At 48.6% G+C, this 25,868-nt stretch overlaps 1 protein-coding gene across 3 annotated transcripts in view; it reads left to right on the top strand.

The window, feature by feature from the left end:
- The window catches only part of shn (zinc finger protein schnurri), a 151,330-nt gene that overhangs the window by 104,914 nt on the left and 20,548 nt on the right, over positions 1-25,868 (top strand). For 2 of the 3 annotated variants that reach the window (XM_075695178.1, XM_075695176.1), the window contains exons 2-5: positions 8,889-9,223; positions 12,933-14,820; positions 23,774-23,923; positions 24,446-24,493. In XM_075695178.1, coding sequence (XP_075551293.1) covers positions 8,964-9,223; positions 12,933-14,820; positions 23,774-23,923; positions 24,446-24,493 — 2,346 coding nt within the window. In that variant the 5' untranslated portion in view covers positions 8,889-8,963. Of the gene's footprint in view, positions 1-4,739; positions 6,261-8,888; positions 9,224-12,932; positions 14,821-23,773; positions 23,924-24,445; positions 24,494-25,868 lie in introns of those variants that run through there. The other variant, XM_075695177.1, reaches the window with a different exon arrangement.

Genomic DNA, 25,868 nt, shown 5'->3' with positions numbered 1-25,868 from the left:
ACTTTACAAGAATGTCGCATTACGTGTCGCATTCTTTGGCGCACCGCAATGCCACAACGTTTGCACGTGGCGCACTTTCCCTCGCCTGAAACAAACCGAAACCTGTTTCAGGCGATTTGCATTCCGCCGTTGAGTGGAAGGGAGCGCGCGGCGGCAGCCGTCTCTCTCCCTCAGTGCGACACGCCAGTGTTTACAAGCACCGCGCGAAACGACTTATACCGTGTATACCGCCTCGGCCTACCCTCCCCATGTCGCATCAGTGCGATACGCCTTCCTAGCGCGTATTGCCGCCGTTTATATGACTGCGATGCGCTGGGAAAGCGATGCCCTGCCCCACGTGTCGCATTCACGCAAAAGCCACCATGGGGAAGTTGTATGCACGCTCCGGCGAGTTATGTTCGCCAATTTCCGTGACGTCATAGCGGACGCGAATATATCCCCGTTTCTCGGAAACTGCGCCATGGAGCGTGGAGTCACATAGGGCAAGTGCTTGTGCATTTCTGTGAGCGATGCTTTCTATTCTTGGAAAAGTTACAGTGCCCATGCAGCAAGCATTCTCTTCATTAAGAAATGTTTTCCCTCTTTTCCGTAGCGTCGACCGTGATCAGTTATGCACATAGCTGGTTCCTCGATTTTCCTTTTCTTTTTTTGTCTTGTTCTTGCTCGCACGCGCGCACCTGTTCAACCGCGCGAGCGTTTCGTTGCGGCAGCTGTGTAAATTGCGCAACCCTGTAAAACAGCAAAATGGTGCCGATATACACCGTTTCGACAGGCCCGTTTAGTTGTATTGGTTTATGGAATGCGCGCGCGCAATCGATCGTTTGCCACGAGTTGCAGCACGTAGGGCGTGCCACACGCTGAAGAGCAGTTACGTTCCGCAAACTGCGGGGTTCCGGAACAATCGACGTCACCGTGACGTCACGAGCTTGGCGCGGAAGTTTCAACTGGCACGCGGAACGTGAAAATGCGGTCGCACGGTGGCTTATACAGAGGGCTGCCGGGATCGTGTAGTAAGACACACTGCATAGACTGTCCCGTACATTGTATACCATTTTCTGGCGACACACATGCTATGACCGGTTTCTTACGTCACGTAGGCCTACCGACATTTTGAAACATACGTAAACCACAAACGTAGCATTATATATATATATATAAAAAAACAAGACTATGTAGTTCTTGAACCGAAGTAGGTGGCTGCATCAGAGGCTGCAGCAACTGTGTGACATAGTATATGAGTGGGAGAAGTAACAAATAGGTTTGCGAGTATATGGCATTAAAATGTCTCTGTGTATTTACGTGTGCTTCCTGAAGCAATGCTAATCCAAGCTGACGGCAAGACAAGCCTGTAACGCGTTCGTGGGTTTGTTACCTCAATTACCGTTTCAATCGTCTCAAGAGAGCAGCTGCTGCTTGCTTGCTATATATGTGTATTTTGATCTTTAGGTTCGGTCATTCTTTGGTCAGAACAACGTGAATATAAGGGAGATGGATAGGGTTGGAAGGATTATGAGTTTGTAGAGATTGTGAGCTAAGTTGTTCATGCGTACACCCGTGAGAAAAAGTACACGGACCAGAGATTTCGCAATAAAACTCATTTTCTTCTCTGTCTGTGAATGCAACGTGACATTAAATACTGCAGCCTAAACTTGGCATTCCGAATTTTCGACTGCACTCGTCAGTTTCCGTTTATGCGTGTTAATTACGAAGCAATACTGTTTTTACGGAGACCCCGTGGTCCGTATACTCTTGCTCACGGGTGCACATGCAGGAGCACGCTTTCGAATAATGTTTCGTGAATGTCCGGACCAGGCTGAGGGCGTAGCCACAAGCGCAGCGCTCCGTGGGCCTGAGTGTCCGTGGCACCGTACCGTCGGTTCTGTCGTAGTCGAGGACGGGTCCGGAATGGGTGATTAAGATCAGCTTGTATAGCGAGGAAAGGAGAGCCGGAAGGGTCGAGTAGGTTAACGCGTGAGCGTCTGCGTCCTTAAGCGTTGTGCAGTAGTGTAATTCGGACGCGTCGAACGCCGGACGCGTGCTTTCACGTCGATTGTGTATGTTTCGCTCCGTTGCACCTGTCGTCGTTTCGACGCGTTCGTGCATTTGCGTACGTCGGCGTATGTCTCTATCGTTTCAAGGCGCGAGCTGCCGCCAGCGGAGTGCGCATGCCGCCTGCAAGTCGCACCAATCCAAGTCGTGGCCGTGACGATCCTGTGCCTGTGTGTTACACTGCAAAGCTAGCCTGTCTTGCCTCGATATTGCGAACCAATCTCAACAAGGCCGCCTAGGTAACAGCCGGACTTCGCTATATCGAGGTGAGACGACGGGTAGCGAAATTGCGCAACACCATCCACTTCCCGTGGAGGCGGGAAAGAACGGAGCGGCTACCCATTCGGCTCGAAGCGGATTCCGCCATGTCGGACGATGACGTAGTTTCCGTGAGAGGGAAGTCTCCCGTAGACCTCGAAGGAAAAAAAAAATAAGGATGTTAATTCGGTGAACTCAACAGGCTCATCGTTGATTTACAGAGGGGCTCTCACGCTTCACCCACTTGACGCGTCTGGGTTCCGGAGAGGGGCCATTAATCAGCTGGTGCGTTTGTCAAACGGCCTTGGCGGTTAGCAGTGGCCGTGTGGAAGTGGCGCAGAGCGCCCTATTCCTGGATTTTCATGGTCCCAGCATTGGGGTCGGTGGCAGCGTGGCATCAATCAACTATTAATCACTCTATTCGGCAAACGTGTCTCGCCTCGGTGTCGCTGCTGGTCTGTCCGAGGGGAGCGCATTGTTAGCTTTGCGAAGCGATTCGTCGCAGCAGGGCAGGAGAGGCTGGAAGGTTCGCACTTTCGCACGCTGGTCGATCGTAACACGGCACAACCATAAAAGCTTGCACGGTAGAATCGCAGCCTGAGCGCCTGGAACGTGTTTGCTACGCGCAGTTTACGTCGCGCTCCCGCCTTTCGTGCCACTTAGTTTAAACGCTGCAATTTAGCTATAGGCAATTGCCTGCTAAATTTACGCGGAATTTCCACACGAACGTAAGCAAAGTCGCTTGTACACCGTCTACTAGTGCTGCACATCAAAAAGCAAATGCGCGAACTCAGCAACAGAAGGGATAATGGGCAAAGTTCCAATTGTGTATCCAAGACCCCAGCTACCAGCGTGAAACGGCCACGTGCAACATGATGTGCTTCCTCGCACACAAGATTCACTCACCTGAAAAGCGCGGTCCGTGTCTCTCTCTCTCTCTCTCTCACCCCCAGGTTGCTGCGCGCGCCCGCGGGCCCTGATGGCCGCTGCTGCACCCTTGTTCTCTCGTCGCGCAGGACGTCCGTGGTATAGTGAACTAGAAGGCTAGCCTTTTAGTTCACTGTATCGATGGCATGCGGAATTGGCAGCGCAGGCTGCTGCTTGCTGGCTGGGGCAGCACGTACTGCTGTGGTACATTACACGCAGAGAAAAACTCGGAACTGCTCAGTGGCGTTCAAATAGCCTTCGCAACTCAAAAGAAGTGCTTAAGTGTCCTCGAATTTTTTAGAGTGTATATGTAGGCGGATCAGTGTTTCATTTGTAACAAGATAACCTTTTTCGAAAAGAGTAGAAAGGGAGGTTTATTGATGAACTAATAACAGTAACGGCGCAGGTAACCATAACTTGGAGAGCCGTGTACACTAATGCTTCGAGGTACAGCAAACAATTGTTCCGTCCGTCTGCACACCGTCGCTGGGCATCAGAAGTGGGGTCATTCAACAAAAACCGATACACCCTCCACACATACAAAACACGAAGACGTCAAATTTATTGCCTTAGTGGCACACCTTAATTTTCTGACCGTACTTTCTCAACTTAACCCATGAGATTCTTCTATTCCTGCCGTGAGAGGAGTGACGTTAAAATGGCAGCATAGGAAAGTCTACCTTCCCCTTCCTCACTACGGAAAATAAAACGCGCACTTCGATAAATACACGTTCATAGCTAGGGCAACCGTCGTTCTCGTTCAAACGCACTCTGCGGTGTTTGTCCAGGTATTTCCGGTGGAAGAAGCGCCCAGTGTATGTCGCATTGAAAAGCCATTTCTTTGTTGACGTGCTACTTTTGATCTACGTTGGCTTACAAGAGTACACCAGGGGCTACACTCTTGGTCTCTTCTTTTGTTTCCTTTTCTTTTATATGCATACGTCAGACGAACAGTTCTGCTTGATCGGTGCATGTGCAACGCAAAGCCTAAGTTAGTGAAGTCTCGGGCATTCAGAGTGTGGGAGAGAAAAAATAATAAAACAAGACAATTGATGAGAGTGGCTCATTAAGAAGCTTTCCGTTATGTGGTACGAGAAGCTAGCTCCAAAGAGTTCACTTCCTTGAGATAACCCGCAGCGCAATTAAGTTGCCTTTCTGCGGATAATTAAAGCTCGTTCAAACTTTCATTGACAGGAAAACAACACACGTGATACAGTGTACGGACACGGCCCATGATAATGATAACAATTGTTGCGATAGTAAGATACAGCCATTGACAACATCAACAGGTATAACAGCGCGCTAAACAGAGGTGCGCTTTACCGTATTATAGCAATGCGCTATAATGCGGATATCCCAGATGACTACGTATATGTAGCTTCGTGCCCTGTTCCAGAGCGTGTCATATTGCCGTCTGCCACGTTGCCGCAGCCCCATAGACGGCGATTCGTAGTGAGCGTATGTTGTGCTTATGAGCGTATCTTCTTTTTCTTTTTTTCCCCCTTCGTCTCTCTCTCTCTCGCTCGCTCTGTCTCTTAAACACACACACGCACGAACGCACTCACACGCATAGGGCAGGGCCTAGGTCGAGAAAAACAGCTTTGACTGTTATTTTTCTCCGCTGTCCACAATGCGCTTGCTTTCTCTTTCTTTTTTTCTTTTGGGGGGGGGCTATTTTTAATCGAGTTGTTTTCGTGCTCGCTTCGTCGCCGCCGATGTCGTCCGATCTGTGCGCCGGCGCCTGTCGGTGCGCGTTCGTGCGCGCGCTTTTTCTCGCGCGTGTCTGTGCGTGTGTTCGTAGCCTGTTGTCGCCGGTGCGACGCGAGCGCAGCTGCTGGCGAGCGCCAGCGGGACGACACGTATGCACATCGCAGATGCTTGTCGCCCGACGAACGAATGTCCCCGTCGCGCACCTCTCCCCTATTTGCGCTTCTTCCACCGCTACGGCTCTCTCCTCCTCCGTCCGCTGCTTTCGCCAAGCACCGCGACGTCTACAGTGTCCCACAGTTGAAGGCCTCCTCGTGTAGGAGACGAGCGAGCAGCGGAATAGGGCAGGTCCCGCCTTGAGACAGTGTTAATGCGACAGCGTAGCCAATGTCCGTTGACAGTTGTGACCCGTTAGTACGGCGACACGTGAATCCCTGGCTTGCGCGAATTTTTTTTCTTTTTCTTATTTCTTGCGAAGGTTTGTTTCCTGTGAGCCGAAATGTCCGCGGCAACCACTGTTGGGGACTATCGCGAGTCCCGGTGCATCGTCGGCAAGCCTCGGCAGCCATAGCCTTCGCATTTCTCCTCAACTCGAACTTTCCCACTGGGTGTCGTTGGCCTTGAAGTCGGCGAGACGTTTGAAGCTGTACTGCGAACAAAGCCACGGCCTTTCAAACCAAACGTTCTGGGAGATAATGCAAGCGTATATACAGGCTCGTTGTGTGTCTGTCATGGTACGTTCTGCGATGCCCTCGCGCCTTGACATTTGTTTGTTTGCGCGTTATATAAAGCTGCTAATGAGTTACGAGGCTGCTGCCGGCAGTGACGGAGCCAGGAATTCTTTTCAGGGTTTCGGGCACGCACTCGAGCGCGGGAAAGGGGAGGAGGCAGGTGGTTTCCACACCTCCGGTTTCCGGGCTCACAGGTTGACGTGCGCGTCCGCAGCTTACAGCGAACAACCAGTGCTTGATGAGGCGCGGGAACAGAAGGGGATGTCCTGTTCCAGCATCCGTTGAGGAACGCGGGAGAACGTGTCGGCCGGTAAACTACCGCTAGAGCAGGTGTGCGCCCGCTCTCCGGCGTGACGTATCGATGCTCGGAAAAGACTGAGGCGATATATTGACCCTTTTCACGGCGGTCCCGTGGGCGCCGCCATGTTCGGTCACGCGGTGACGCGCCCATTACTTGCCTCGGCTGCCTCCGTTTCCTCTGTGTTTACAGCTAAACCTGAGGCAGGCGCGGCTCTGCAAACCTGTTTCGGTATAGACGATGACTGGGTAGACGACACGCGAAACTTTGGCTACAGCTTCAACGGACACGTAAGCATTTTCGGAGCTCATTACGCGTTGTCCAAACGGCGCTTGCAACGCATACGGGGCTTTTAATGAAAGCAGGGCCAAAACTACTCCCATTAAGCTATTATAACTTTCCTCTTATAAACTGAATCAGTATCAGGGTGTTTAGCTCTTCGTTCTTTATTTAGCAAATACTTTTAGGCAGCGGCTTGGGACGTTACGTAATTATAAGGTTCCCCGGGCGGTCACTATCCGATTGTTTGTTTTCTGCCTGATTGTTCCCCGGTGTGCTCGATTGCGATAGATTTGTTCTTGCTGGACATAAAACGTGTAACCTAGTTGTTCTGTACGTTGTAATAGCTTTTAACAAAAACGTATTATCGCTATTCACTTCCTTACTTTGTGCCTTACTTTGTGGGCCGTTACGAAACATTAAGCTTCGAGCATTAGTGTGCTGTCGGTGTAATCGCGATCACCCATGCTTCGACGCATTGATTCAGGTGTCAAGTGTGCTCCCGTTCATTATTTCTTGAAACGTGGGCGATAGAGTGCGCGTAAGTTTGCGTGCGAGTTGGCATGGATGTACGTACACAGCGCGCGAGAAACTTACTATATGCCGAGAAGCGGCGCTACTTCCTTTGTCACCGTATAACGAGCGGTACCGGTTCGTGCAGACGTTCCAGGGTTGAAGTCCCTTCCTCGGAGGTTGCAACGCTGGCGGATGAGCGAACTTCCTTAATCCTGGAGGCAAGCCGTGCATCGCGAAGAGTCGGCAGCACGGGAAGTTATGATTACGTAGCAGCGGACCATGAACTTGGGCGCAGATTCATTTCATTCCTAAGAAAAAAAAAAGTCAGTCGCAATTTTTGCAGCCAGCTAGTGCACACGTCTCCACTGCTCCTTATTTTGCAGCATAAATGGAGCGCAGTGCATTAGCGAAAACCCAGTTGCATTTCCGACAGCTGATCGCACAGAAGCAGGGCAGAAGAGGTAATGGTTTCGTATGCGTGCACTTTCGCCGAGGCAACGTGAATCGCGCCGCCGGAAGCGCCATCTCGTTTCTCTAGAATGAACTACTCCGCGAAAGGGTCAATACGTACAGCGAGAAGTCGTACAAGAAAGCGTGTAGCCTCACTGGTAGCACGTGGATTCCCTGTCGCCGCTCTCCCCCCCCTCCAATGGGCTGCTCCCGCGAAGCTCATTGTAGTATTGTATTGGGTGCCTCGTGTGTGTACATACAGTTACGGCGAGTGGATCCTGTTTCGTGCATCGATCACTTATCCTTGCCGCGGCCCCATGCTGTGCTTCACGGCGGTGAGAAACCGCCGCCGCTGGGGGCTGCTCGGATACCATTTGGGGGCAAGAGGGTTTTCAGGAACCGGTGTAATGTATAGGAGTGAAGCCGCGCAGCGTTGTAGTCACATTAAATGCGCTCATGTGCAGAACCAAAAGCTGAACTTTGCGCTGTTTCCGAAGACAGGTGAAACCAGAGGCCACCGCTACACTATATGTATATTCGAAGAAAGAGAGCAAGTGCCGAACAGAGCTCCCGCAGGGCGGTAGTTCTTGTGTTGCGCTTCTGCGGGGTCGAACTCGCTATGCAGATCGCCGATTTCCGCGATCTTCGGGAGAATCCGTCCCAGTTGTCGCAGGTCGGGACACTCACGGTATGAGCTGAAGGAATAGCTCTGCGTTTTCTTTCTTTAGAGGGCAGCTCTTGGGCGCCCTTTCCTACGGTGAGCGTCGGGTGCCTTCGGCGTCCTCGGCCTAACCGAGCGAACGGGGAGCGCAGTGGAGAATGAAAGATAGCGACAGCGAAGGGTGCACGAGGAGGAAAGCGGAGGAGGAGGGTATGGCGAAAGCGTGAGAAAAAAGGCGTTGTGCCGCGCAAGACGAGCTCTGCGGCGACGATGCCTACGAGACGGCGCCAGCATAGCGCGCGTCGTCTGCTCACCGATGACGCCACTGATACCATACAGATTGTCTCACCTGAGTTAAACTTTAGAAACTATGCAAATGCTACGTAGCTGTACAGAACCAAAATGATGTTTGCCATCGCTTGGAGATACTCAAGTAATTGTTTGCATTCCGTCTAATTAGATAACTAGTCGTAATTAATTAATTATCTTCTCACTTATTATAATTCGATGAAACGTGTCAATGAGAAAATTGTAGAGAAACATGAAAAACCCCCGATACAGCTTTCTGTTTCTCAATACGTGCTACATAAAAGTGCTTTTCCGAGCGTGAAAGAAGCCCGCAAATATACACGCATAATTGCCGCGCAACTGGCCGCTCGAGGCACCTGGAGCGTATTCACAGGCTTCATACACACTCCATAGAACACTGTTATGTAGCACGTATTGAGAAACAGAAAGCTGTATCGGGAATTTTTCGTGATGAATAATAAACCTTGCGTATTGTGTGGATGTCAAAACACAATTTAAGTTGTCTTTCGAGCTGTATTCGCCCGTGAAATGCTTAAGCTTGCAAAACTTGCCGATATATGATTAAAGCTCTCTATGGATATGATGTACGTCTCCTTACAGTCCATTGCATGTGTATTCCTATCTAATAGTAATGTTAGTAATAATAATAACTATTTCATGCTGTACATGCAATAACCTTCCTCTCTCATGTGCATCCATGCAGGCGGTGAATCGTCGTTCCCCGGTGGTGATCGTTGCCCCCCTGACCTGTGAAGAGGGGCTGGCAGGCGGCCGCGCCATGAACAGCCCCGAAGGGGGCGGCGGACCCGCCGCCCCCGTCTCTGGGGGGTTGCCGGGCCTCTCATCACCATGGGCGCCTCCACGACATGCCGTGCCCAAGCGCAAGATGGCCGTGGTGCACGGCCCGCTGGTGCCGCGCAACGCGTCTCCGGGCCAAGAGCTTGGGCCGTGCGCCGACATGCTGCAGCAGGACGGCCTGCTGGTCGCCGGAACCGTGGACCTGGCCTCGTCCGCCAGGGACCCTGCGGTCACGTCCAGGTGAGTCCCGCATAGACGGCGCACGCGTGCGGCAGGCACCGTCACGGAGGATGATAGAAGCGCCAAGTCGCCCAGGAAACGGCTGGAGGACAGCACGCGCTGAAGATGTCAGTCACCGAGTATGGTAAAAACTTAGCATATTTGTACGAGGCTTGTGTTGTCTTGGCGCGGCGGGTATTACGTGGAGGTGCTGTGTGGGTTCATGAGGTGAATATTTCTCCTGTTGTAATCAGACCACGATGGTTGAGTCTCAGACGAAGCCGAGTCTCAGGGTCACGTGTTGGGCCAATTTACTACGAGGGAAAAAAAAAAAGGAAACGCCATTTCACCCGAAAGACGAATCATATAGACTTCGATAGCAAATTATTAGGCAGCTGTATGAAGTAAAGTTAGTAGCTTCATCGGCCGCATAGTGGTCGCTTGCTGACTAACAAGCATTGTGTCACGCGCACACAGGCAAACATGAAAACATCCTTCTCGATGACTGCGGATGTTCGTTGACAGTACACTGGCGTGATGAAGCGCGGCAGCAGCGGTTAGCGAGTGTTTTGTACTGCTGCTATAGCTTCAACGCGTTCCCGAAAAACTTGAAATTATGCAACCTCCGACACCAGGCACGTGAGAACACAGCGCACAAAAAAAGCCGCAAGCCATTTCAGCTTGCGGAACCTTTGTACCCGTCGCAGATTGCCTTCAAGATAGGGTGCGTGCACGGCTGCGCTCAGTCTTGTCAAACAGCAACGGTCTGGCTACAATAGGAGACGTGTGCTCACCCTTTCCCCCCTCCCCTTCTGCCCTTTCACGCACAACACTGGGCGAGCGAGAGGATGACGCACAACAAACAAACGTCCTCCTCTGCTCACCCCTTCACGCTTTCCCTCGCACCTACAGCATACGACTACAGCCACAGCACATACCAGAACTTTGTACGGAACACCACGGTGATGGTGGAAATTCGTCAAGAGTGTTCCTATAATCGTTATCGCAATAAAATGGTGTGACTTGCTCCATACAATAGCCAACAACACACACGCATTTGGTTGAGTCCTCCTAGAATGCTTCGGCACATTTTTAAACCTTGGCTTATCTGGGTCACCCTATGTATGACATGCAGCAGTGGCAGACATCCCTGTTGAGAGCCACGGGCAACACTTTTATTGAGTGGCTGTTCCGAAGAATGCACACAGTAGTAGGAAATTTATTCATAGAAAATGCACGCCAATACACCGAATCAACAGAAGCTTGATGCAAGCTTCGCAAGCAATATCAGACGCATTTATCATTTCGTTGACACTGAATAGTGAGCTTGCCCTTCTGTATCACATGGAAATGTTGTGACCAGAACATTTTTTTTATGTGCTGAGTTTACAGGCATTACTGTTAGCAAAATTTACCTTCATACACGTATGTGGCGCAGTAGATGGCTTCAATTCTACCTTGCTCGCGATATCCAAGCGAAAATTTTCACGAGTCACATGGTTTGGGAAAGCTAAGTCCAGTGTAGGCATGACAGCTGCATGCAGCCCGAGCATCATCCACAAAGCACGGCTCACACCTGTAACCTCGTGTACTCCGGAATGTTGCGCGAAAAGAGCACACGCGCCACAATGGCGTTCCTGCCATGACTGCTTTCTGCTATCACAACCTCCGAGACTGCGCGCACCGGCAAGGTGCCAGCACACGCAATCTCGGAGGCCATGCTGTACACACTAGCCATGACGGCATTCCCGAGAGGGCGCGACTCTCGAACTTAGTTTAGAGTTACTGTATAAGCACATCCGGTAACTCTAACCTAGTTATCCCCTAGCGCCCTGCAGGTAAAGCGTTTTTCGAGGGCGAGAGAGCAAAACTATGCAGTTTGTCGCTGGTCCTGCATTTATGAAGCAACGGAGATCGCTAGATGAAACATTTCTTAAACATTGACTTGCAGCGAAAACATTGAACGGGCACTTAGTTATCCCTGCGTGGATGAATGCGAAAGCATTGCAACTACCGCACGATGCCTATACTCTGCATATGCTCTTTCAGTCATCTTAATTTAAATTCGCCTTAATTAACTTCACCTTAAAGGGCCCCTCACCACACCACTCAGCAAACTTCGGTTATACACTGGAAGTTGTTACGTGTCCTCTAGGGAGTATTCTGCCAACAAATTTTTCAAATCGGCTTATTAATAGCCAAGACAGAAATATTTCAGTGCCGCGAACCCATGATTTCAGGAGGCGAGCTCCACTGCCAAGCGAGACACTCCCTCCACTATCCCCGCAAGCAAAATTCATTCCCTGCATTCTCCAATACCGGACCTTGAGGATCGCGTGGCGCATACGTCACGGGCCCCAGCCTTCATTTCTTTTTTCTTCTCGCTTTTTCGTGGTGCGGCGCACTCCAGCTGACGGCGTCGCACGCGAGCTCTTGCGATTGTCACGTTTTGCGCAGCACACAATTTTGTACACTGTGCGTGAGGACACCTCTCTAGTGGTATAAGTCAGTGCTACACGAATATTGAGGCAGACACAAGCGGATTACAGAGCAGGATCCCGTGCTGGAACACGGTAGAAAATAACATAGTTTCAGTGTTCGCGCGCATGACTGCACGACGTGGGAACAAGCAGATGAAAAGCCAAGCACTTCTATCTCTCTTGCTGCAATGCGGAATAAAACAAGGTGCGAAATAAAACAAAAACATGCAGACATTCAGTTTGTGTGATTTACTATTTCTCTAAGCTTTAATTTGTCTATTCAGGCAACATATTACACAAATAACACAGTATAATGCAAATGTTACACAAATTACACATTATCATTCAACTGAAGTTATTTTCTCGATTAGGCACATATAAACGCTGCAATTGCCGTTTAAGTTTTCATTGAAGCCCCGCCCCCTTCGCGCTAGGCATAGCAGCGAAATATGGGACGCGAGGATGGCGTCAATACAGGTGCCACCTGAGTGCTCTATTCGAATCACGGACCTCCCCGATACAGATGATGACGCTGCTATGGTATTCGCCATCAGAGCCCGTCAAACGACCCGCCGCGTCTTCCACAGACGCTACCTGCCATGGTTCCTCAGTGGCTGCAGTCTTGGGTTGCTGAGCACGAGGTAGCGGGATCGAACCTCGGCCACGACGGCCGCATTTCGATGGGGGCGAAATGCGAAAACACCCGTGTACTTAGCTGTAGGTGCACGTTAAAGAACCCCAGGTGGTCGGAATTTCTGGAGCCCTTCACTACGGCGTGCCTCATACTCAGAAAATGGTTTTGCCACGTAAAACACCATAATTTTTTTTCCCCACAGACGCTGCAGCTTGTTTTTGCTAAAGTGACTAGCAGCGGCTTCTGGACTATGCTTTCCGTATTCAGGGGGCAAAAAACTAACAATTCACTGAGAGCTCCTTTTTAAAAAGTGCTTCAGCTCACCTTTAATTAACATCACCCTAATTAAGACCAATGGTCGTGGGTTCAACTCCCAGCAAAAGTCGAACTGTCGACTCCCAACAAAGGCTGTGGGTTTGAGTGCCTTAATTAACACCAAAGGTCATGGGTTCGATTCCCACCAATTGTTGTGGGTTCGATGACTTTGGTCACGCTGACGCCGGATTTTCCGTCCCATGAGCCACATAATGCTTTAATATAATGCATTAATATAGCATAATATAGCAAAATATATAGTATTGTGTCGGTGACGCCACATATTCACGCTGGTTTCCAGAGACATACTACTTCCCGGGGGAGCTTGTCGAGTGTCGTCGCCACGCGACTTCCACCGGCTGTCCAGGGAGCACCGGTCTTCGAGGGATTCTCGAGAGCTCCCGCTGAGGATAGACGTGGGCGCTGCTGGAGCTTCCAGGGACTGTAATCTGTCATCGTCCCCCAGTGACTACTTCTTTCCCCCGAGAGACGTTACCAGAGACATCGCCAATTCGTCGCCCTCGACGAGGCTTTCCCGCAGTGGCGACCCGGCACGTCCCAAGGACGTGACGACGTTGTCCAGTGGCAGTAGCGACAGCATTATGAGTGCCTGTTCCTCGACCTCGGTGACCCCCGTAGTGACTCCGGTGACTCCGCCCACGGCGGTGACCGGATGCAGTGGTGACGTCAACATGCCCAGCACGGTCTACGGTTCCAGCCCGGGCCGCAAGCTGGAGGATACACTGGCCGGCCTGAGGCTGGCGCCACCGCGCGAGAGCGTGCTGGTTCGTGGTCCGGGACTGTCGTCCGCGACGACGAGGCCGCAGGTGACCAGTCCGCAGATCCTCGAGCAGCACATCAGCAAGATCATCTCCGAGAACGCAGCCATCGTGGAGACGCTCGACCCCCTATGGACCAAGCGGTACATGCGCCACAGCAGTTCGAGCAGCAACAGTTCTTCGACGAGCAGCGGCATCTGTAGCGGCGAGTCGTCGCGAAGCGGAAGCTTAGGCAGCAGCACCGCCAATAGTGCGCGAAAGTGGAGTCTCGACCCCTCTGCAACGGCGCTGCGAGGTCGCTCGAATCCGCGGAGGGTCTCCGAGAGTGCCCTGATGCGCGCGTCCGTTGCGACGCCTTCCTCCTCGTTGCCGGTCGTTGCCGTGACATCCACTGTCGCCGCCTCCACGTCGTCGCCCCCAGACGCTCCTGACGGCAGCATCATCCGCGACCTGCTGCTTCGGCACCGGGGCGAAGGCGCCGACACCGCCGTAGGTGCCGCCTGCCCCAAATGCGGCATCTGGTTCCGGAGCGCGGCCACCCTAGAGGTGCACCTCGAGCACTACTGCAAGGTGCCGAACCCACCGCCCAAGAAGCGTAAGATATCGGAACCTGTGCTCTCGTGCCACCATGCGGCGGCCGCGTCGCGCTTCCAGTTTCCCCCGGTGTCAACCCGGGCCGCCGATGACATGATGACCGGCCGGGTCGCCTGCAGTTCCGTCAGTGGTGGAAGTTGTAGAAGCAACAGCGTGGCGTCGTTCCTGCCGGGCCCGTCTGCTTTCGACAGTAAGGCACCACCACTGCCAGGACCACCCCCCACACCCTCCGTGCCGGCGCTCCCACCTCTTCCGCCCCTGGTGGCGTCCACTCCGCCCTGTATGTCACCCCCAGTGCTGACGGCTGCGCCCGTGGTGACAAGCACGGCAGGGACTTCGCCGACCCTCCTGGCTCCGCCCCTGAGGGCGAACAGGCCCACGTCGCTCGCCCTGGGCAGCGGTGCATCGACGCTGGTTGGCTCCACGCTGGTCAGCCCCGAGACGCCCCGGCCCAAGAAGACGTGTCAGCAACTGTACATCAATGGTCACGCATACACCTACCTGGGACTCAAGTGCTCCACGCGCTCCACCTACTGCTGCATCTACCGGCCGCAGCCCATGTACGTGGCGCAGGAGGCAGCACCCCCGGGACTGTCCATGTACTCAGATTGGCGCGTAGTACCCGTCGCCGACCCAGTGCCTGGCGTGACGCATGTGCACCTCCTGACACACTATGACTCGCGCCAGTGGCTCCACACTGGTGCTGGCCACACCACCATGAGTCCCTGTGGGGCGACAGCTCCCCTGGTGACCCACTCCAGTTACTGGCTCTACCGCAGCCGCGCACCTCCTAAGGAGCCGGAGCCACCTAGGGAGGTGAGTGGTTCCGCATACTTGGTGCCTCAACATCTTGCAAGACAAAAAGCCTTTAAAGGAGAACTGAAATTTGGGCTAGTTGGTACAGATTCACTGTGCCACGGGCACCAAGCAAAACACAGAAGAGAAAGGGATGGACAATGGCTGTTGTCCACCCCCTTCTTTTGTGTATTCTGTTTGGAGCCCAAGACACCATGAGGATGTTATCGTGGCCATTAGCTCCTGGTGCCCTTTTTCCACTTGCTACTCCCTCACATGATCTGTACCCCTGCCTCCTGACGTCCACCATTTACCCTTCGTTAGCCCAACCTTATCATCAATCAACGTAGTTATTTAGGTCAGCCTATATTTATGGATCCTCTGTCACAGATGTGCGAATGTTAGGTGGTGTGATGAGCGTAAAGTTTGTTCTTTATCCTTAAAGTTGATCAAGTCTCTTCAAGGTGATAATTGAGTTTGATGAAGCAGGAGGCAGGTTGGACTTAAACAAAACTTGGAGATATATTGCAGTGAAAATGTTGCCACAGACAAATGTAGAGTTTGTTGAAGAACACTGATGAAAAACACGCAACTAAACAGTGCCTTATTTTTCTACTTTTTCCTAAGCAAAAGCCTAGGACAGCTGCCTCTACATACTGCCAACAGAGTTTCGCTGTTCGACCACCAAGTGGTTATGGCCCAGACTAGTGTTGCATCATACGGAGTTGTACTGATCTATGAGCTTAGTTATTACAGCCTAGACTGAAAGGAATGGGTTCCAGATAGCCTTTAAATACACTTCAGTAAACAATAAAAAGGGGAAGTGGCAACTGCCGGCCCGCCTCAGTATTCCCCTAACCAATGCGGTTACGACTGAATTTAAACCCTTTAATGGGTTTTGCCTAATCTTGTTAGCAGAGTTACACTTTAGGCAAGCGTTTGGCCCTCTTTCCCATCATGACTCTCTCTCTCCTATTCCCACGCTCCTTGCTTTTCCTCGCTGCATGGGTGCCTCTAATTTCTGTCGTCACGTTTCTGCATAATTTGTCCATAGGCCTGCTCTCATAAGCGACACGTGCACCAACAGTTAACAAGCACTCTGTCAAAAGAGCATTTTCGTCAAATCCTATGCTACAACTGCGCTGGTTTCTATGAACTTTCGACGACTGGGCTGTTGTTCAGTTGGGGAAATCTTGGCACCATCTCTGCACAGGTCTAGACCACGTAAAAGGTGCTTGCCATTGTGGGTCCTTTGACGTAGGCATTTAGGTAGACCTTACAAAAGGGCATGCATAATCATATCGCCCCCCACCTTTGGTGACGGTGTCAGCGCTCCCACATTCATGGGTAGGGATTAGTAGGTAATTGCCCCTGCAGTTGAGCTCTTCACACACAGTCAATTATTGTGTAGAGAGAAAGCCGAGAAATTGCTTGTACACATGTTGCATCATGCTGCATATTCTGCACGTTTGAGAGATGAGTGGCTTAAGAATGAGCATCTGGCATAGCATGGAGTCAGTTGGTGCAAAACGACTAGTTGAATATGCTTACTGCCCTGCAGGGGACATAATTGTAGGCTTATGATAATGTTTATGAAAACCCTGTGAATGGGCGCACTTTCTAGTTCGTTGTCCAGGTGATAGGACGTGCCCTGACAAGGCAAAGTTATGGTGTCTGTTGATCGTAGTCCAGGCAAGCATTGACTCATCAGATCTGATTTGTTTATTTCCATTTGATTTGTTTATAGCACATTTGAGACCAGTTGTGTTTTGTTTTGAAGTGAAGCAGAACACGCTGAAATTTGGGAAGCGGGGCACTTAAAAGGTCCTTAAAGAGGAATAGTTGGTTAAACTCGATTGGTAGACTATGCCATTGGGAGAGAGTAATATGGGCAATGATACCATCTTGAAACTAGATTCGCACGATCTCATTGGTTTAGACAGATTCTGCCAATGTTTGTTCAATTTTTGGTGTCAAACAAGGATTAAAGTGAATTCAGCAAAGAAACAATGGCCCTTTCTAGCAATGTTTCGAAACTACTTCTGTACGAAAACGGTTCAAGCAAACAAAGATGTCTTGAAATCTGCAATGCTACTGCAGTGTACCAGTGTTGTGGTTCGAATTCAAGATTTAAAATTTCACCTTTGTTATCTTCACTAGTAACCAGCTATTTTCCTGTAATAAGTGCATATGCAGATTTGAAAATATACTTGGGAGTTTGTGCTGCTTTACAGTGACTTTTCGGTGTTTTAAACGAGATACTGTGTTAGAGGATTTGGTTTAGCATGCGTGATGTGCAGGACGTTAAGGTTGCGCAAAAGGCAAAAAATTGTCATGCACCTAAGATTAGCATGAAGCTGCAAAGGAAGCATATGTGGGTTTATCAGAAAGCTTTGCAATGTAATAAAAGTTCTCCCTGGTCCAGCAATCGAACCCAGCACAGGGACACGACACAGACTTAAAATCAACAACTACAAGTGCAGGGACACAGAATGCGGCATATCAGCTCCACAGCAATTTGCAGGTTGGTGGAAGCCTCGTGAAAGCGAAAAATTGTTGTCCACCCAAGATTAGGGTTGCCTCGCTGCGATAAGCTTTCAGCGCAGTGCTCTCATTTATTTGACAAAAAAGAATAAATGACACAGCTGCACGTGGCAAACAATTGCGACAGGGTTTGACCTGCCACGCTCATTTCAGGGTGACAGCTTTTACGATATGTCGGTGCGAGAGCGTTCATGTAAGCGCTTTGCTTGCTGCCAAGAAAGATGTCCATTTTACGAAAAGGTCACAGGTGCTGCAAATGCATTGCCCTGCACATGTGTGGCTGTCTAGGCTGTTGTTGAGAGCACCAAAGGCCTGCAGCAGCTTGGACACGTTGATCATACGAGACACATATACATACGAAACATACGACACATACGAGACAACCAAGTAGAAACAATTTTTCATTCCCGCACACCCATCAAAAACATGCAGCTAATTGGTTGATAAACACGGTACCTGCATAGTCTCTTGTGTTTGCCATTGCATGCAGCATTGTTGCAGTTCTGAATGCTTCAGGAACCTGGGTGTCCTTTGCGGGATTTGGGCTCGCTGCTCTCACAGTATCGCCCATAAATAGATTTTCTGGTTGTCGTGGTTTCTTTGGCGTTGTCGAGGGATGAGAGCACATTTGAATCCTGCAAATAACTGAGTTGATGTGAATTCTCGCCTTCACGAATCTCTTTGAAGTGCCAAACCTTGGAAGTCACCACAGTAGCTTTTCAAATGAGTGATTCCAGCCAAAATGAGAATAGCAGCCCTTAAAGCTATCTCCACCATTGTTTAATACAAGGCACCATTGGAATTAGTGATTGTCAATATTTTATTTGTTGTTTTTCTTTAACTGTTATCAACAGACTTGGTTACCTTCGAAGCTGAAATGAAAATGTAACCTAAAAGTACATTTAATCCAGAGCATATTAATGCCTGTGGTAGTGGCACAATGGTTATAGTGATCTAAATGGGATTAAAGTCATAAACTTTGCCCTGCCCCAAAGGCAGAAGTATCTGCTGGTATAAGTGGGAGTGAGAGTAACATTCACCCCCATGGCTACGCATCTATTGATTCCAGTCATTAACTTTGTCGCCATGGTAGACAGAAGTGTCTGTTAGTGGCAGAAGCAGGGTGTCAGAACAAAATGTTTTTCGTTCTGGCTTTAGTTTCGTTCCACTGCAAAAAGTGCCCTTCTGTTTCTGCGACAGAACGAAAAAAAAAAGATCCATAATGGTTCATAATGGTTTCGGTTCGCATGCAAACATTCTTACAGCGAAGTAATGATAGAAAAACTTACTTTCTATTTGTTTCAATAAGTGAATTACAAATTCTGAGATCCTGCTCAATGCCTTGAGTCAAGGCACTGAGCATGATCTCAGAAGCAGTACATCATCGAGTGTACTTGCCGAAATGCTAGACCGTTGTTCCGATCAAACGAACTTAAACGTATGATAAGAAACGATAAAACGAACGATAAAACTTTGGTAACAAAGCATTGTACCTGTAGAAAATGAAACGATAAGCTCATCAACACACAAGCCTTGGGCTTTGCTGTGATGCCTGAGAGCACCGAATGGCAGGCTTAGATTAGTGGAGCGCTAGACCGGTTATCGCTCGAACTATCCCTGCCCGAGACTAAATTATGCGGACCCCTCAGATATGCGCTAATGCTGACGATGCCTGATGTCGGTTGTCCGATAAAAAATATTTCAGTTTCACTCCGAAACAAAATACTAATAAATATCGTTTCGGTTACGTTTCATTTTATTAGTCAAAACTATTGTTTTCATTTTTCGTTTTCATTCTGTTCCGACACACTGGGCAGAAGTGCGTTGATCTGGATGGGCATAGCATAACCCCTTAGCAAAAGTGAATAACAACCTAAATGAGTTAAAAGTAATCTGTGGCATTTTTAATATATGAAGTACTAGTCTATATCATGCCAGCATAAAACATTGACTCCCCTCGAGAAACAGTGACAAATAATAACTTGTTCATTATCAGCACTAAGGCCATGGTGACCCTATATGGTGGCAAGGCTCTCCTCTGCTATCACCATGCTCTTCCAGAGATTAGAGCTTGCAGCTATGTTTACCTTGGCTGTTATCAGCCCAAAGGGTGATTCAGCTTGCAACCCCTCGATGTTAGACTTTGGAGGCTTCCTACATGGCATTGTTGTCTGAGGTCCAGAAGGATACGTTGTGAAGACCAAAGTTCTAGGTATGGGTGCCAAGTTTATTTTCCTTTCTTTTCTTTTATTATTTTCTAGTTTTGCAGATCACTCAGATTGAGATTGGAATAGTGCGGCAGCATTTTTTGTTCCGACATAATTGACAGAGGTTTTTTATCTCAGCTGGTAGGCAGAAGCCTTAGTATTGAGAAGCTGCATGACAGGAACATGATTAGCATGCAATACCATTTGTTGAAAAGGAAAATGAACTGCAACGTCGTATTCCACACATGAGAATGATTTCTTTGGTTCTTACCTGAGCCAAATGTCAAATGTAGAAGTTTTATATGACAATAATTCTTTATGTAGAAAATGTCTGGGGATCAAATGCCTGTTAGAGTAGTAGGGTAAATAGGAGGGAGAGGGCAGGATGACAGGTAAAGGTCAATCCCTGCCTCACTTGAATGGTTGCTGTCCAGTCGTGTCCTAACATGCAGGTTGAGATATTTCCGCCAAATGTTTTTGTAGCTAGGGTACTCCCACAGCATATGTTTAGGCACCAATCCAGAGCCCGTGTGTACATTGGGGTGGTGACCGTTGTCGTAGGAGCAGCGGCATCATACTCTTGTGTGTTCATGGCTTTGTTGACTTTCAAACTGGAGTTTTCCAATCCCTCGTTATTGCATTTTAAGGCACTGTGGTGCTATAAGTGGTAGAAATAAAGCAGTTATCAGTTGGAACCACTGGCTGCCAATTTCTCAGGTCTCAATGTCGATGGTGAGCTTTAAAATCAGTGTTTCAATAAGTGGTTAATTTGCACATGCTCAACTTTGAAGGCGCTTTCACTTGCATGGACTAGGATGCAGTGGAATCACTCTAGAAGTGTGTTCGCTGTGTTCCGTGCTCTGTGTGGTCACTTCATTCTTGTCCGTTTTAACTTACCCGGCTTTCAGTTCTTATTTCACCTGAGAACAGCACAAAACGTCACCTTCCTGTGTAGCAGTAAAAGGGTGGATATTTTACTACAGCATGGACCACTTATAACGTAGGTCACGGGAGTCAGGAAAATCTGCATTGTAAGCGGTACTGCACTATATAAATGCGCCATTTTTACTCTTATTCACATGCAAATCTAGTCAATCCCCCTTTTATTATGTCTTTTACAACTTAATGCACCAGAATTGGACACTAAACAAAAAGTTTTTTTTTTCATCAATGAAAAAATGCCGTTATCTTCGTCTGGCGCTGAGCCTTTGCCGCATCGTGCACCATCTCATCTTCAACAGCGATCAGACACCAGGAAGCTTTCTCGCTCGAGCCCTTCTGCGCGCAGTGCATCCTGAGCTTGCTGATGTAATCCAGTGCACCTCTGTGCGAAAGTTCCGGTGTGCTGTCTCCTTCGTCGTCGTCATCGTCCGATACCCTGTCATCGCGATCACGTACTGCTGCTACAATTGCTTCGTCTGTGTCTGCTTCTTCGCAAACAAAGTCATCGCAATCCTCATTTACGAAGCCTTGAAATGTGTCATCCTGTCCAACAATGTTGTTTTTCACCAGGTCCGACCACACATCATCCGCATTGAGGACTTTGTCGACATCGTCGCCGCGGTGGCTATCATTGCTCCTCACATCAGGATCGTTGACCACGGCGTTGCACCCAAACCCTGCCTTTGTGAAACACTTGGCGATGGTTGATGCTGTTATCTGCTACCAAGATGCCGTGGTCATGTCAATGGCACTCCGCAGGTTTACCTTCATTGCTTTGTCTCGCTGAAGGTTAATTGGCACTCTTTCGCATATGCGCCTTTTATAATGTGCTCTCATTGCGGCAATTATGTCTTGGTCCGTCGGCTGGCTCTTGGCTGTCATATTTGCGGGCTAGAACTTGAGGCTCAATGCATTGAGCTTCAAATTAATGTGATGGGCACTGCAGTTGTCAAGAACTAGGACAACTTGTCGCTTTTCTGACACCATGTCATCATCAAATTTTTGAATCCAAGTTGCAAATAGCTCCCGAGTCATCCATGACTTTCTGTTGGCCTTATATGTAATCGGCAGGCACTCTCTTTTTTTGAAACAGCGCGGCCGTGCCGACCTTCCGATCACAAATACTATCGCAAATTATAAAACACGCCAGCCTCATCCACATTATAAACGTACTTCGCCAGCATGGTCTCAATGTTTATACTGAGCCAGGCCTGAGCAGCAGAATCGTCAACTTGTGCACTCTCCCCGGAGATAACACGGCAGCTTATTCCGTGACGGTCCATAAACCACTGAATCCACCCATTTAATGGGTTGAAACTATCGTGGCCCAACAAGTTGGCAAATGACCTGGCCTTTGCTTGCAGAATCGGACCACTCACTGGCACATTCTGGGCTCGCACCTCGCAGAACCACTTGAACAAAGCGGCGTCGACATCTTCATACTTTGATAAACGTATCCGCTTCCTTGCTTCCTTCTCTTCGGAGAAACCGCACTATACCTGGTCTTCCGTCTTGTGCGACCGCACAATAAGTGGTACGCTGACACATTGAACTCTATGGGATGCGTACTGGTGGTCACATAAAGCCGCATTATATGCGGTCCCGCACTCTAGGCGATTACGTTATAAATGGTCTATGCTGTATAACGCTGTTTTTTAAATCACTCGTTCAGACTATGGCACTCAAACACATTTTTCGTCTAGTCTTGTTTGGATTTTTCTTACAAGTCATTTGTCTTTGTCAGGTCCAATGCAGCACGTCGGACAGTTTGCAAGCATTATTTGCTTCAGAGATAGCCACATCATAAATCATCCAACATAGTGTAACACTTTTTTTCTGTTTTCAACGTTTTTCTTATCGCAATGGCGAATGGTATCTTCGAAGCTCTTAGGTAAAGCTGTTGCAGATGTAAATGCAGTCTACCTTGTAACTACTGTTTTATTTGAAAACACATGAAAGGGTTGGCCAACCTTCTGCTGGCAGGAATAGGGGGCAGTATGCTAAACAGAAATGCGGGAACAAAGGAAAGAGAGTCACGTAAAAAAAAAAAAAGACAGCAGGCAGAAAACAATGAACATGTCACATGTACTACAGTGCTCTGCATGGACTAGAAACAATAGCAGCGCAAGGCTTATTGTATGCTGTGGGAGTGTGTCACGCATACACATTGTTTAAAGCCCATTCGGAAAAAGACAAAATTGCATAAATTGTCACTGAATCGGAACCTCTGCATGCCACTGTTAACTGCAGAAGCTCTTTCCCTTCCTGGCTCCCAGCTACGCATGCGATCACTGTAGCAACGAGGTATAATTGTGATACGCTGTTGTGTCCATTGGGATTCGGATACGGGGGGTGGCCAAAGACACGTCCAGACACTATGGAGCCCAGACAGAAACTACATTTATTTCTCTTCCTGTCTGTGCAAGCATGTGAGCTCACCTTCGTCTTCCTTCTCTTTGATTACGTCGCAAAAGATGCAAAGAAAGTGTCATCTGTTTTTGCTAGTGAAAGCATTGTATATTTACCCTTTCAAGACCATCTCTTGAGTAGTAGTACCTGCACCCTCTACTTTCGAGGTCAAAAATTTGAAAAGAAAGAGGAAATATTTAAATCTTGAATGCATGAGGTTTGTTATCATGAAGCTTATACCATTGCTAAAAGTTTTAAGTTTGCAGGAATAACTAACTGCATGGACAGCACTGAGGACGAGTATCCTTGCAAGTTTGTCAATGACAGTGGTGACAACGGCAACATAGAGAGAGCAGAGATGAAGAATAAAGTGGAGCTAGATCAGTCGTTCTGAATCCTGGATAAATGATCCTCATTGATTATCCGTCTCTGATAGTCTCCTGCTTGAGATGCTGCACATGCAACGCTCATTGGCTCAAAGCGCCACCTCGGGCAGCCTGGTACTGTCAGGGACAGATAATAGAAGAGGCTCAATGTGTGTGTAGTGTCTAGCCAGTGTTTGAATTAATTCTGTGCATCATTTATGACATTGTACGTGGTTTTATCTGATAATCGTGCGCCTACAACTCACGCAAGAACTGCACTCTCAAAAGATGTTTAAAAATTGCACTTGTTGCATGGGTAAGTATAGTAATGTTAGTCACAGATTATAGCCGTGAACGCAGTGAACCAAGAAGATGTCATTTGCAAAAGCCAACTGAGACAGAGCTATGGCTGCTGGCAGCAGCATTAAAATTTCACTTCTGCAGTGCGTACCTAAAATCCGTACCTTTCACCTAAATCATCACCACAGTTGCTCACATTGTGCACAGGCCACAGAAATGGAGTCTGCAACGAGTGCTGCATCTCCGCAAGCCAGTGTTGACATGGACGAGCCCATGCCGTCAGAGGCTCTGGCACCAGAGGAACCAATGATGGAGTCTGTTCCAGATGCCAGTGTGGCCACTGCAGAGACTCCTCAGGTGAGCAGCTTTGTACTGGAGACTGCACTTGAACAACAGACTGTACTGGACTCAAGGCTGTGTGGAGACTGCACAATGAATTAGAGTATCAGCCAACCTTGTTTGCTTTCTAATACACACCACAGTCTTCCTGCCTCTCAACATTATGCCTAACATTTTTCCTTCCATCGCTGGTTGTGCAATCCCCAACTTCCTTTCAAGCCTTTTTGTTAACCTCCAAGTTTCTGCCCCATATGTGAGCACTGGTAGAATACAGTGGCTGCACACTTTCTTTTCGAGGATAGCAGTAAGCTGCGGTCATTATGAGGCCTGCCATGTACCCATGGACCCCCTAACAATGCTGATTCTGAAGAGGGACAATGGTTTCTGCTATCTGTATGTATGTGTATGATGCGTGAGATTCATTAAGGCGGCCTTTGTGCAGGTGAACTTTGTTCAGCTGAAATTTCAACTTTGGAGATTTTGCTCTTCATGGCTTGTTTTGTCCGACTTCATGCTAATATACATAATTGTTGCCTGCAGGTGGTGCCGACAGTTGTGCCTTCAATACCAATACCAGCCATGCCTCAGGTAATGATGATAACTAACGCTTTTGTTGTACAACGAACTCGCAGTGGTACTTACGGGTTAGGCAAATTTAAATGAATAAGAAGCTGTAGTTTGTTATAGACCCTTTTCACGGTGGTTCCAGAGGTGCCGCCATGTTTGATCATGTGTTAATGTGTCCATTGGTTGCCTCAGCTGCCTCTGTTGCCTCCTTGTTTACAGAGGATGTGCATGACACTTGCTGCACCTTAGCGAACCTCTGTTTTGGCAGATATAGTGGATTGTAATTGGCTGGATGGCACGAAGCTTTGGACACAACTTTGGAGGACATGTAGTCACTTTCTAAGCTCATTACCCCTTGTCTAAATGTTGCAAGCAGCGTGTACGGCGTTTGTACTAGAAGCTGGGCTAGAAATGTCTTTCAAGCTGTCCGAACATTTCGCTTCCGAATCAAATCACTTCTACAGCATCTCTTGCTCTTTGTATTTTTGTTTTTTGCCAATGAGTTTGAAGCAGCGGCTTGTCATGTTTCTGACTCAATAACGTTCCCCAGTGTGGTCGCTATCTGATTGTTCATTTCCTGCCTAATCGTTAGCAGTTGTGATCAGTTGTGGTAGATTTGTTCTTGCCATGCACAATTAAGGCTTGGAACGTAGTCATTGAGTACTTTGTAATAGCTTGTAGCAAAGATGCATTATTGCTAGTCGCTCGCTTACTCTTCGGACTGTCACAATATGTTCAGCTTTGAACTTTCATGTTCTGTTGATGTTGCCGCCTACACTTCAGCTCATTGATTTTAATCACTTATATTTGATACATTGGCGATAGAGTGACAGTAAGTTTGAGTGTGTGTTGGGGTAGATGTGTGTAGAAGAGGCATGAGAAACTTGCTATGCCAGGGAATTGCGCTACTCCTTTCACTCACTATTTCAGTATTCACTCTTGTTAACATTACGGGGTTGAGGGCCTTTCTCTAGAGGTTAGCGATACAATGTCGACAGATGGTTCTTTTTTTTTATTTTTTTTTGCTGTCTAGGAAAGCTGTACATTAGAAGTAGCACAGACACTGCTTGTGTAGCAGTCTTGTGTGTGGTCCGTTAATCTCACCACGCAGATTCACTCCATTCTTCTATATGACAGTCACTACTCTTGCCAACAGAGCAAAGAAGGGGGCTAGTTTGTTTATTTTGTTTGCTTTCAGGAACGCACTGATTTAAAAGCACTACGTGAAGAAACAAAACGGAAATACAATTCGAGCGCATTGCCCTGTCAACTTGCGTTTCCATCTCGTTTCTTCGTTCTTGTTTTTAACTCAGCGTGTTCTTAAAAGAAAGCTATTCTTGCAGCTAACTACTGCACGTCCATCCCTCTTCCATTCCACATATTGCAGCATGAATAA

The sequence above is a fragment of the Dermacentor variabilis genome, chromosome 6 (genome assembly GCF_050947875.1).
Source record: "Dermacentor variabilis isolate Ectoservices chromosome 6, ASM5094787v1, whole genome shotgun sequence".
Classification (NCBI taxonomy): domain Eukaryota; kingdom Metazoa; phylum Arthropoda; class Arachnida; order Ixodida; family Ixodidae; genus Dermacentor; species Dermacentor variabilis.
This window is presented reverse-complemented; position numbering and strand designations above follow the sequence as displayed.